The sequence below is a fragment of the Neolamprologus brichardi genome, chromosome 11 (genome assembly GCF_056152115.1).
Source record: "Neolamprologus brichardi isolate AB-2024 chromosome 11, ASM5615211v1, whole genome shotgun sequence".
In the NCBI taxonomy this organism is placed as follows: Eukaryota; Metazoa; Chordata; class Actinopteri; order Cichliformes; family Cichlidae; genus Neolamprologus; species Neolamprologus brichardi.
In genome coordinates this window covers 7001220-7014897 of record NC_142114.1, presented here as the reverse complement: position 1 = coordinate 7014897, position 13678 = coordinate 7001220, and the positions used below count along the sequence as shown (strand labels likewise).

Sequence of the window (13678 nt, the reverse complement as noted above, 5' to 3'; positions counted from 1 at the left end):
GGCTTTTCATATGCAGCAGCTTATCATTCCAGGATACTGAAATATGAGGCAAAACCTTTATTAAATATGTGAAATCAAGCAGTATAAACTCATTCCAGTGTGGATCAGTGCAGGTGGAACACAGAAGGTAAAATCCCAATTTACTCTGTCAAAGTGCCAGCCTTATTGCTTTAATGTCACTTTCAGAACTTTATCTTAATATCCCATTAGGACTAATGAGGAATACATCCTTTCCCCCTGCAGCAAAAGTCCTGTTTCTGTGGGAACCAGCTGATAGCAAGTAGACTTTGCCCTGAAGGAAACTGAAGCTACAGGAAGAGCAGCCGAGCGCGGTCTCAGTCGTCACAGCAGAGGTAAGGCATATTTTAATAGCTTCGCTGGAGTTGTACGGATTGATTTCTGTTAACAGACCTGAGTCAAACAGCAGCTGGACACTTTTTTATAGACTTTAAAACTGTTGTCATCTCGTCAGAACGTGGATTTAATGTTCCAAACTTTCAGCCCGCGTAAGCCAACAAAAACAAAGTCCACTCCGTGCCTTAGAAAACACAGTTTTAGGCTTTGTTTTGCCCATCACCGCTTCCAGTTTGGAGAGATGAGCTGAAAAAGACGAAAAAGTCAAAATGTGATTTTTATCTAGAAAATGATTTATTGCTGCCACGAGTGCAAAAGCCATTACTAATTACAGATATTACAGGAAGTGGAAATTGTTATTCATTAAACCATAATGAATAGACGGATGTACGCAGGGAGCGGCTGTTTCTGTCAAACTGCTATGTGTAGTCACTGCTTTACTGCAGTTGTACATCATGCAGCATTGATCTTTGAGCAGCTGGTTATGACTTCATTTCTTTCATGATTAATGCAGAACTAGGGAACTTGGGGGGGAATTTATTATTCCCTTGTGTTCACTATACATATATACATTTTAAAAAATCCTTGCATTTATTGTCTGTCTGTGGATGACAACTAAATTTCCTCTGAGATCAATTAAATAGAATCTATTTGGCCATTAAATATACATACACCAAAAATAGATTAAGTTTTAGGGCCATTTTTATGGATGCCAGTCATGGAGGGCCTTGTATTTGTGTGATGCATGGTTTCATAATCACCCATTTGACATTGCCCCGTGTGCCAATTTAACATCACTGATGAAAGCACTGACACTGTCCAGAGGAATGTCTTTGTGACCTTAACTACCTTGTATGTCTAATAATTCTCTTTATCTTGGCAGTTTTGCGTCTGATAAAATTTGTTGACTTTTGGGCAAATGGACCAGACTTATGACAACAGAAACGGTGGATATCCTCAGCCCCCTCCGTACAGCCCCGGGGACCATGGACAGAGTTCGTATACTGGGATGAGCTATGACGTTAGTAGCAATTCACAATCATTTTTGTTAGCCTCAAACAGGAAAAAAATTAAATTAAGCAGTGAGAGAAACCATTTTGCACATTGATTTTAGGGTTTAATATGCCGCTATCGTAAAGAATGAGCCCAAATCCAACACACAACTAGCCTTTGATCATGCTATCATTGGGATGTGTAATTAAACGTGTGCTAACACGTTTAATTACACATGGATTATTGGTTTAATTCCATGAAGTTATTTGAAAATGAACACTAAAGCCTCTAATCACATCATTCTGCCTTTTTTATGATTTGCAAGAACATTTTAAAGTTTTGAATCTAAACTTCGGGCGCTGTCTGAATGATCCAGGTGGAGAAGGGCAGCGTTGCAGTGGTCTCCCCTCCTGGAACCTATGATAACATGGTCCATCCTGTGGGCCCGGGAGCAGGTGGAGACAACCAGCAATGTGATCAATCTCCACCCGTCTACTCTCCCGGCTTAGAGGATAGCGTCTTCAGTGATGCTGCCATACGGAGAGGTGAGGGTCGAAGGAAGTAGATCAATAAAGAGAGGGAGAAACAGGAGACGAGAGAAATGAGCGTTTCTGTTTGCGTGGTCAGAGCCGAACGAGGATCAGCAATATTTACTCCCCTCATTTGTTTTGCAGTGTTTCCTTGAAAATTGATTTGGAATTGAAAATTGTTCTGTGATCGCTGCTCGCAGCCTGTCGCAGCTCTTCACCTCCCACACAACGCAAATCATTTTAAATGAGAGGCAGGAATGCAAGTTTGGTGAAAACAGTCATTTTTGGCAACAGCGTGCAGCCTTACCTGCCTCAATGCTTCACTCTGACAGATTGTTGTTGTCGCATGTCTTTCTCCTGTCTCACCTCTCTCTGTGTTTCTGGATCTGTTTTTCTTTTTTTTCTGAACAGGTTTTATAAGGAAAGTCTACTTGACCTTGATGATTCAGCTGCTAGTGACTGTGGCGATCATCTGCGCTTTTCTTTACTGGTGAGACACAATCACACGAGGCCATTCTTGTTCCAAAGAAAAAAGAAGAAATGTCCTTTATTGTAATCTGCTGGCATTTAATTGTGTCATCGCCCACCAACACGAGGCAGAACAAGTGCACAACTGCACAAATTTAAACATGCACTGGGGCCCTTCTCAAATCACCATAGTGAGGTGAAACAAGGTGGTATATAGTCCGCCTAATGTTTGTGCTCGCAGTAGTTTGAAAGCTCCCTGTGTTTGGTATAATGGATGTGGTAGAAGACTGCAACAGTCATTTCTTTTCATAAATTGTATTCAGCTCCCATGTGCACAATGCACTGCTCTCTGTTAATATTTAATAAAATCATTCCACTGCTTCTATCAGATAAATGGCAGCTCTATTAAACACTTCTCTCTTTCTCCCTTCCATTTTCTTATTACCCCCCCCCCCCCCCCCCCCCCCCCCCACAAAAAACAAAACAGGGACACACTCAGGAAATGGGCATGGAACAACTACTGGTTCACCTACACCATGATGTAAGTTGTTCAAAAACGTTCTCTTAGATTTTCTGGATTTCGTGTTTGGAGAAAGGGCTTCACGTAAGTCCACGGCAGTGTTGGGAAGGTTACTTTTAAAATGTATTCCATTACAGAATACAGAATACATGCCCCAAAATGTATTCTGTAACGTATTCCGTTACGTTACTCAATGAGAGTAACGTATTCTGAATACTTTGGATTACTTAATATATTATCATGCTGTTTACAACTACATGAATGTACTATTGCTGTGATTTATTACTGTTACTGAAGGTCAGCGGCTCCGAACCGTAGTAAAGGCACCTCTGGCTAATACAGTGGGTTCTGTGTCGGGCTCGTAGCCGAAAACTAGCTTTACTTTGTTGTCTGGATCAACTTTGCTTGCGAGAGACAGAGAGAGGTGTTGAAAAGCTGCTTCAACAGAACTTATTGTTTTTGGAGGAAAACACGAACACGGTGTACAGTCGAGTCTTAATAGCTTACTTACAACTGGGCTCGTCAGGCACTCTTCTTGGCTGCAGTGGTTATTATTATATTTACATGCTTCCAGCTCCCGTTTTTGCTCGATGACAGCTCCTACTTTTCCTTTTTCTCCCTCCCTCGCTCACAGACACATAACGGGTATGGCAGTCCATTCTCCCTGCAGCACGGACTACACTGCCTATGATGCTACATTCATTAGAGCTATACCGGTAGCATTCTGCCTATTAGCTTAGCACAACAACAACAGGCGCTCTCTCACCCAGGAAACAAGCAGAGAGAGAGCGTCACCCTGTAACCATGGCAACCGTAACGCTGCCGCCTGGAACAGCAGAACGTAGCTGTCAAACAAAACCCAAACAGTCCTGACCCGCCACAATATGAAACAGGGAAGTACCGCAGTGTAATCCATTTATTTCAACAAAGTAACTGTATTCTAAATACCACCTTTTTAAATGGTAACTGTAACGGAATACAGTTACTCATATTTTGTATTTTAAATATGTAACGGCGGTACATGTATTCCGTTACTCCCCAACACTGGTCCACGGAAGTAAATCACAAGATCATCTTAATATAAATAATGCGCTCAGTGAATCCATAATGTTTCTCCTATTATATGCTAATGCCGGTAAACTCTGTATCGTGTGTGAAACAGGGCGGTGGTACTCGTCCTCATCGTGGCCCTGTCATGCTGTGACAGTCTCCGTCGTCGAGTCCCCCTCAATTTTATTGCCCTGGGCCTGTTTGTGAGTAGAGGCAGTACCAGCCAGGCATCAAATTAAACCACCACCACACCTGCTCTATTTCACAGGTTTTTTTTTTGGTCATGTATTTACTTTCCATTTGTCTCCCCCTTCCCTTCCCTTCCCCTCTCTCCCTCCCTCTCCCTGCCTGTGTGCCTTTCTCCCTGTCTTCCTCAGACTGTTGCAGAGGGCCTGATGCTTGCATCTGTGGCGGCGTGAGTGTTTGTTTACAAAGATGAGTCCCCACCTGATGCAGACTCATTTGCACAATAATAATCCTATTTGATCCATATCTGATAGCGTGTTCGATGCCAGCAATGAAGCCATCATGTCAGATAAGATGTTATCAGCGCTGGTTTACCAAATTAAAAGGCATATGGGATCACATTTTCTGATTTTTTTTTCCAGCTGAAGATAAATCTGAGCACATCACAAATAGTTCAAAACCAATTTCTCTGTATTTCTCGGTGCCTGTGTAAACACGAGTTACCCTTTTTCCCCCTCCATCTTTCTGACAGTTCTTTTTTAGCAGCACGTCACTCTGTCAGAAAAAGGCATCAGATGAGACCTGACTATCAATAATGCATTAAAATTACCATATTTATAGAATATTGCTATAACTGAAGCTATAGCTGATAGGAAATGCATGTAGGCAATGCATAATTCAATACTTGTCCAGTGGGGTGGGGTTGGGGGGGTCCAGTGCTCAAAGTTAAATGCATATTTCGAGAGAGAAAAAATTCTTATAAGAAAATAATACTTCCCTTTAAGATAGACCAAACCACGCTGTTCATCCACCCCAAGATAGACATGATTCAGCTCTTACTGCAATGTTTGATATTTCTGTCTGCAGGTATTTTGATGCTGAAGCAGTCATGTGGGCTGTTGGGGCAACAGCATTTGTGTCCCTTTCCCTGAGCCTGTTCGCCATGCAGTCAAAGGTAAGATCTGTCACACACTCGGAGCTCAGTTTGCAGTGCAGCCAAAAGTGAAACACGGCGCCTTAACTATACAGTCACTGGTAAATGTCCATACACTCAGCTATGTTTCCTGTGCAGTCCGAGGGAACGTGTAAAGCTCAGCTGCTGGACAGGTTTTCACCTGCAGAGCTTTCAAAGTCAGATGAGTTTGCTGTCATGACAAAACTAAGATTGCTGCTGAGATCAGTGTATTTGTAAGTTGGGTTAATTCCCTGCATCCAGAGGGTTAAGCCCCCGTGTGGCTGAGATAACTCTCGCCATATAGAATTCTTTATTGGCTAAGTCAGCCCTCGTCCTTTTCAGTCTGCCTCCTTTCATGAATTGTGGAAAAAAAAAGAAGCAAATAGGCTTTTTATCGAGAAAAAACTTCTCAACTTTGTGATTGAAAACATAAAAAAAATTACCAAAAACGTCATCTAAAATTCTATAATAAGCATCCCAACGAATCCCAAATAAGTCTCGCTCGCTGAGGATTTTTTATTCTTTATTTGATCATGCTCATCTTCTTCTGAGATGCCGCTCTCAAAATATATATAATAGCTTATGCTTGTGCACATGGCATTTAAAAGTTTCATTACAACTTGCAGTGTTTTATTAGCTGGAGCAAGTTAGGAGACCTTTTGAGAATCACTTCATTGATAGCTCGGCATGCTTCTTCAATAAACGCCTCATATTCTGAACAAAAGCAATCACACAGCCAGTGGGGAAGATGTCAGCCACATTCAGATTGCATTTAGAGCCTCTTTTAATTGCTGCTAAATGGTGGTTGGCATTTCACACACTTTGCCACTTATTGTATCTGAAGGAGCTGGAGACATTTATATTTTCGCTCACAGTGGATGGAACAAGCAAGCAGCTGTCTGATAATCATACTAAGAATATATCTGGTGCTTAATTCTCTCTGCTCGTTATTAATCAGCGGGAGGAAGGTACGCAGGTCAGGTTTAAATAGCCGACATGTAGAGGGAAGCGTACCCCTAAGCCCGTAATATAGTTTTATGGGCTGAGTGAGCGTCCGCAAACACTTGTAGTTTATTTTTTATGTCTTCGCTTTCATCTTGCCATTTCCAGCACCTCTCGCTCTGCAGTTCACAATGTTCACAGGGCTTTTTAATCTCTGTCACTGTGATGCATTGACACTGCGTCTGCAGCCCATAGCTCCTCAGGTGATCAGTGCTAGTGATTCTCCCGTAGCAACTGCCATCTTTTTTTTTTTATGCCAGTGTGGAAAAAATAAATAAAGGGCATGCAGGCGAAAAGGCCACCTTCATTCCCCCTGCTCAGTGCCTGCTGATTATTTATCCTCACTTGTTATAACCAGAACTGTCTTGATTTTCTTGAGTCTCGACTGCAATCTGTAGCTATCACAGAGCACAGCTGCAATGAGAACAACCTTCGATGTCCTGGATTTTACGAGAATGATGAGTACAAATGAGAGATGTTGGGGCTTGTCACATTAACTGTCTTTGTCATTTCCTATCCCTCCTTTGCGGCATCAGTGGGACTTCACCACAGCAAGTGGGTGCCTGTGGGTGTTTACCTGGACCCTCTTTTCATTCGCCCTCCTCTGTGCAATCCTCCGATCACAGGTAAATTAAAGAGCTTCTTTGTTAACCAGTGTGTTTGCAGTGGGAACGGGTTTTAAATGAATTGCTGACAGACCGGAAGTATAGCCTCAGAGTCTTTGGCATTAGAAAGCACAGGCCCGTGTGCTGAACAGACTATACAGCAGAGAGCGTAAACTCAAACCTCTTAGGATTTAAATGTACACTGGCGTTCACTGCATCGGCTGTTAGTGTTGCCAGCGGGTATAAATAAGCATTCTGCAGATCTTAGGTTGTAGTTGGACTCTGACTGCCTGTAAACCAATCAAAACAGCCAGAATGACCAAAAAAAAAAGTTTCTGGCTTAATTACTGCCTACAGCAAACAAGCAGCATGAAAATGTTTTGTTTTAAATTTGTGTTACTGAATGCCTCTCCTGAGTGTGTGTGATTCTTTTGCAGTATGTTTACATCGTATATGCCTGCCTGGGAACACTGCTGTTTTCTTTAGTAAGTACACTTTGGTAACAGAAAGTTCTTTTCCGCAGCACTTTTTTTCTTTTTGCTATCAAAAACAGAATTAAAATCCCCAATGGAAATAAAACGAAACCACCATCAAAGAGGGCTTATTGTCAAGTGAGTGCATATGATGCAACACGCGATCCCAGGGCGAAGCAGCCTGATACCAGTTGTTAGTGAAAAGAGAGCAACTTTGATGCCCCTGTGCCCTTTAATTTCAATTATGCACCACTTAACAGTAGTAGGCTTCCTTTTCACAGCCACCTCTCTGTTTGCCTTTGGCATTCGCAGCAAATGTTGTGACCCATCTCGTCAGCCAGTGGAACAAAATGCGGCTGCACACAGAGCTGAACAGGCTGTCAGCAGCAAGTCACAACTTATTTTCAGCTGCACAAGTCTGACTCCCGGATTATTTGTGTGGCCTGTTTATCTGCACCGTCCAATCTCTCAGAAATAGGAAATAGTGCCTGCGCTTGCTCGCAGGCCAGTTCTCGTTCTCGATTCACAGATCAGTGCTGAAGCCTCTCATTTTCTGTCCATCTCTCCGCAGTACTTGGTGTTTGACACTCAGATGATCCTGGGTGGAAAACACAGGAAGTATCAAGTCTCTCCCGAGGAGTACATCTTTGCTGCGCTCAACCTCTATTTGGACGTCGTCACCCTGTTCCTCTTCTTGCTGCAGCTCATCGGCATCTGCCGCTGACACTTAAACTCCATGGCAGAATTTCCCCTTAAGATACTCTTCTTGCGCACATGCAATCAATTCGTTGAGTTTGGTAAACATGGACAGCCAGTCTCCCAGACATGGCTTAAGCCCCCCAAAGCAAAAACACTGAAGATCTCCACAGAAAAACTTTTTTTGGTCCAAGTCTAGGCTTAAGCCATGTCTGGGAAACTGAGCCCATGATTCATATTGAATAAGTCTCCAGACATCTGTCAGTATATTCAAGTTTGCCTATGATTGTCGTGTGCTACGCACTGCAGTTTGCTTTATGGATGTTTACTTGTTTATTTTTTTCCTTCAGGAGTTCAGATTTACATACTGCCCTGTTGCACATCTTACATAGAACTACATATACTGAATATTTGTTTCTAAAAATTACTCTTTAACTCACAAACTAGTCACTTAGCTACTTGTTAAATCAAAGATTATATAAAAGTGTTTAATTTTGAATGAAAACCCAATAAAAGAATGAAAATAGTATTATGAAAATAAAACCATCTGCAATATTTCTTTGTCATAAATGACTATTACAAATGAGACAACCACAAAGTAAAACTCAACACATAGTTTATTGGCATCACACACCAAACACTTTTCATATAAAGAGGGAATGTATCAAGTATAAACTATGAAAGTGCAAATAGCATTTCAAGGATTAGTTGCTTTACAATAGAAAATCTCAATGAGTTACAAAATGTTATATACCTTTTTTTAATTTTTTTTAATAAATCACCTGAACATATGAGGTGACAGTATAAAGTGTGCCCGTTACATGCACAGCATACTACTAAAGAAAAAGGGCAACGCATGTTATCTCTTCTGATAAACGCACTTCCATTAACCAAGTCCGACAAAGTTAGTTCCATTAACCATATGGCACCCAGACACTTATCAAAGCAATCACTATCTTTAGACTTGGGCTATGTCCACACGTACCCGGGTATTTTTGAAAACGCAGATTTTTCTATGCGTTTGCACCTTTCGTCCTTTCGTGACCTTTTCGGTCACTGAAAACGGAGATTTCTAAAAACTCCGGCCAGGGTGGATATTTTCTAAAACTCCGTTTTTGCATTTATGTGTGGACGAGAAAAACGGAGAAAATGCAGCGTCAAAGGTGTGCGCCTTTTTTGACGTCACACTGTGCGCCACGTTATTGTTTCGGTGAAATGAATTTCTACAATACTGTTACTGTTAATTGTACTCTCTGCAGTGTTTAAATGCTTACATATACACACATAGTTACTGTCCCTCCACACATACGACTCGCTTCTGCTTCTATGCCCCATCTTTGTTTACCATTTCCCACCGAGGCTTCTAGACTTCTGATTGGCCAACATTTCTACACGGTTAGGAATATAGCGCCACCTGCTGCTTGGGCATGTTCCTAGCAGCGTTTTCCTTCATTTCTGCCTTTACGTGTGGACGGGATTATTTTTTAAAACGAAAACGGAAAATCTCCGTTTTCAAAAATACCCGTGTACGTGTGGACGTAGCCTTAATGTTGCTCTATACATCTGCAAGGGGACAGAGAGAGAGAAAAAAAAGGTCATTTACTTCAGCCAGACATCAGTCTGTACAAGAACATAATCACGTCTTAAAGGTAAGACACTGACTAGTGTGTTTTAGTTAATATGGGTTACTCACAATCCATTATTTAAATGAATTATCTTTATTCCAAATAAATACCTACTTTATAACTTTCCTCACACACAAGCGATACAGAACAGTAGGTTAACCTATTCTGAAATCAGCGCAGTGATTTTTAGATGCTAAACCCCGGGAACCACTTCAAAGTGTAGGACAAGAAGCCTTACTGCACAAACCCAGAGAAATAAAACCTTTCTTCAAAATATCTGGGAATAAGATATTTTCTTTAAAGTGTGACTTCGTCATTACAACGTATTTCACCAAATCGCTAAAAAAAAAAAGTCAGTGTCATCTATTAACATATCACCACAAGAGCCAACAAAAAAGCCTCTTGCTACAAACATTTTTGATGAGCACATGTCTGAACACTATCAACGTTAATGTGAGAGAAACGACTTTAAGGTAACAGGTGTTTCTGTTTTTGTTTACACTGTCATTTTTTTCATTAGCACTCGGAAAAAAAATGTGTGAAAAAAGGAAAAAGTGAATCGTGGTGATTTACACAAAGGCACTGTGTGTCTCAACTCCAGAGAGAGAACCGTTTCAAAGACATGGACTTCCCATGTGGATGAGATGCTGTACACATTCATGATTTTTAATTTTTTCCCCCCCATGCATTACCCTGCAGTCCGGAAAATCTGCAAAGATCTGAAAGGCTTTGCTTATTACTTTTAAAACAGGACCCAGAGATAAATTACAGTGACTTGGGCAGGAGTAATTAATTTACCAGAGTCTGAATGCGACTGCCTGATTTCACTGGCCTTCCCTGCAGCGTATGAAGCAGACTTCTCACTGTCTACTTACTCTGTCGCGCTCCACGTTCGGCTGCAATACTCAAAACATTAATTTAAGACAAGCTACAATGGAATTCAGAACATGCTGTGACAAAGGTGCAAACTGAATCACGCCGAGCACTCCCTCTGGGCTCATCAGCATTCGTTGTTTTTTGATTCAGCCTGGGGGAGTAAGAACCATTGTCAAGTCCATTTTGAAATATTTTTGAGGAGGCCAACTACTTTTCAGTTGAATAATTAATCAAAATTTTCCCAATGTGAATATTTTACATAAAGTACAAATCCATTAGGGTCTGAAGCCTCAGTTCTACACGGCTCACGGCAGCTTTTAGCCAGTGACATTTTCAGAGTATCAATCAGCCGCAATCTCAAAGAAAATTATGGCTCAACGCTTTCACATTAAAGTTTAGCTGAGTGGTTGAGATTGTAAAAAGCAGGCACAATTTGCTTTAGAAAATCCACTTGGTGACTGCAAACTGTGCTTTTGCTAGTCAGTGTTTGGCACCCATGAAGTAGGCAGAATCGGACAGGAGCGAGAACCATCTCAGCCGGCTTTGTTTCGATTGAATATTGGAGCAAACTGTTAATCTGCTCACTAAGTACAGCTGAATTACATCAGACCTGATCCAGACTGATACAGTAGGCTTTTAGTCCAGTGGAAAATAACTATGTAGGCTAAAGTTTCTAAAGCTCCTAAGTCTCTAAATCTGATATTTAAAAAACCCCAAAAAAACGCTACTTATTTGTATTTTTATTAGTACAAGACTCGTTTTATAAGTCACCCTTGAAACTGGTAACTAACTGTGATCTCTTCTATTTAGTACTTTCTTTGCAGAAGGCTGACAATACAGTAAACACATCTTGTTGCACTTAAATCTGAATCTGTGTCTTCCTCACTTTCCGGTCAAGTATGACACATTCCCCACTGTGTTTACATTCCACCTGAATAGCTAGCACAGATGCTCCTCCTCTTTATTCATTTTGCAATCTGTAGTGGTTTTTGGCCTTCCCTAAAAGCTCTTTGCCATCTCAGTTAGAGAGATCATACCAAGTGCACTTGATCTTCCCACTCAGATGAGCTGGTGCTTGGCAGCTGATCAGACACAGAGTCACATCGCGGAGTGTCGACGTGGCACACCTTTGAGCCTCTGCGCTCGGCATGGCCTCCGCTTGCGTCATGGGCTCCCATGTAAGGTAGCGGCATGGTGTCCAGCCCCACTAGATCTAACTGGGTCGGTCTCTCAGCGACAGTGCACTCCTTCTCCTCCATCTCACTCAGCCTCTGAGAGCAGAACCCCACATCTGCCATCACCTCCTGAGGCTTCCTGTTTTCAGGGAAGACGACCACCCCAACCTTGTCATCGTCTTCTTCTTCGCCCCTATGGAGTGAACCCGGGACTGAGTCGCTGTCACAGGAGGTTGGGGGTACCAGAGTGATACCTTGAGGATTCATGTCATGAAACCAAGCCATGATATTGCCCAGCAGGTTAGCGTTTGCTGCTAATGCAGAGGATGAGGATGGGTCGTGGCTGCCACATGTGGTTGAGTCTGTTGTGTCGGTGGAAGAGAAGAGGCCTGTTGAAGAGCTGCTGCCACCGGGAGCCACTGGTATGGGCACAGAAGCACCGTATGCCCGATGATGACTGTCACCGTGCTGTACAGGGATAGCAACACCGGTGGCAGCAGAGTACTGGCTGCTGATGTTGCCAAGTTTCGCCAAGTTATCTCCCAACTCCAGCAGTTCTGAGCTGCTTAGAGAAGCTCTGGGGGGGACCTCGATGCCTGGAGCACTCTGCTCAAGCCTCGAAGGCAGGGAGGTGCCAATAGCGCCGAGTGAGGCTTCGTTGGCAAGTACTTCATGACTGGACACACTCCCCGCCATCCCTGAGTCCTGGAGTGACAGCTGAATAGCCAGAAGAATGTTGGGGTCATCGTCATCCAGCGAACCCAGACCCTGCAAGAATAAAAGGATCCAGTGTCGTAGAGCATCAGCAGTTTTCAAACTTAACTTTAAGTATAACCTGCAGCACCTATTTCAAAAAAAAGTTAACAGTAGCAGCAGATGGAGATAGTGACAAGGCAAGGAAAATAGCAGCTGCTGCAGTTTTGACACTTTGACACACAAACCTGAAAGCAAAGACAGTTTTTCTTTATAGCTGCTTTGTTGCAGTCTGCTCACAGTGGGTTTTAAGGTTTTACATTTTCAAAACTATCATTACTACTCACTCTGTGTGTATATATAAAGTCCCAGCACACAACATTGCTGCATCACTCAGTATATTTCAAGTCATTCATGCCCCAACCCCAGTCCAAAAAAAAGAAAAAGAAAAAGAAAACCCCGTAGGTTTCAGTTTCAAATATTACTCTTTTATTAACTGAACATTTGGTGAACTAGTGAATATGAAAAAGCTAAGAATCAAGGCGACTTTAATAATTCACAGTACTAAGACAAAAATGCCTTCAGGAATAATTTCAACTACATTACTGTTTGAGCTCGAGATAAATGTTTACTCACCATCATAGGACCTTGCCTGCGTCCACTTCCAGCATCCTGTGTGTCTTTATAGGAAAAAAAGGAACAAAGAAAAAGTCGAACCTGGTTATTGAACTAAATCAATGCAGGATAAATCAATTTACTCAGTTTAATCTACTGCTAAGATTTCAATTTAGTAACATCCTCTTGAGTTTAGTCAAGACACTGATGAAGGACCAGCAACCCGTCACAACCCCAGGAACTGCACTAACTGTATCTGTATCTGTGAGCAATTACTCTTTCCTCACAAAACAGAACCTATTAGCTACCCTCCAGTTTTATCTATTGTTTTCAGCCCATACAGCCTAGATAAAAGTACCACGATGATGGAGAAAAACAAAAGATAAGAAATGCTTATTGAATTCAAGCAAGTGTCATTTTTCCAGAAGCTCTATTTTGGAAAAACTAATTAGTAAAAATCAATATTTCTAAACAAATAACTTAACTGAATCATTGCAGTGCACGTGTGCTTGTTTAAAAAAATAAAAAATAAACAGATCTGGAACTGATTGTAAGGCCTGAATTCACCGAAGAGCTTTGAAATGTTACCATTTAATTGTCTGTTTAAACAGACAGTTCTTTAAAGTAAGACATTCTTAATCCACACAGAGCTAGAGCCTTAACTTGAGTGCAAGAAAATAAGGCTTGAGGTAAGGAGGATGATGATAAGGTGGAAATGACAGGGGAGAGAAAGCGGTAGTGAAGGACGAGAAAGAGATAACGAAAACATCAGCCACTGTATTCAAGATGGTGGGGCTTTGCAAACCTGCACCTGCTCTTATGCAATTTTGATGGATTCATTCAAAGCCAATAAGACTGTGAC

At 41.8% G+C, this 13678-nt stretch overlaps 2 protein-coding genes across 5 annotated transcripts in view; one reads left to right on the top strand and one right to left on the bottom strand.

Moving 5' to 3' along the window:
- On the top strand, positions 1–8374 carry zgc:110410 (protein lifeguard 1). The gene is made up of 12 exons (XM_006794927.3): positions 1–127; positions 244–353; positions 1238–1375; positions 1724–1892; positions 2289–2367; positions 2833–2886; positions 4028–4118; positions 4293–4330; positions 4969–5056; positions 6595–6684; positions 7101–7148; positions 7708–8374. The coding sequence occupies exons 3-12, from the start codon at positions 1274–1276 to the stop codon at positions 7858–7860; spliced, it is 912 nt and encodes a 303-aa protein (XP_006794990.1). The 5' UTR covers positions 1–127; positions 244–353; positions 1238–1273; the 3' UTR covers positions 7861–8374.
- A 57-nt stretch (positions 8375–8431) lies between these two features.
- LOC102790386 (ankyrin repeat and IBR domain-containing protein 1-like) overlaps positions 8432–13678 on the bottom strand; it is a 36896-nt gene continuing 31649 nt past the window's right edge. For all 4 annotated transcript variants that reach the window (XM_006794928.3, XM_006794929.3, XM_035909527.2 and 1 more), the window contains exons 19-20: positions 12838–12881; positions 8432–12276 (exon numbers count right to left, since the gene is read on the bottom strand). In XM_006794928.3, coding sequence (XP_006794991.2) covers positions 11365–12276; positions 12838–12881 — 956 coding nt within the window. In that variant the 3' untranslated portion in view covers positions 8432–11364. The remainder of the gene's footprint in view (positions 12277–12837; positions 12882–13678) is intronic.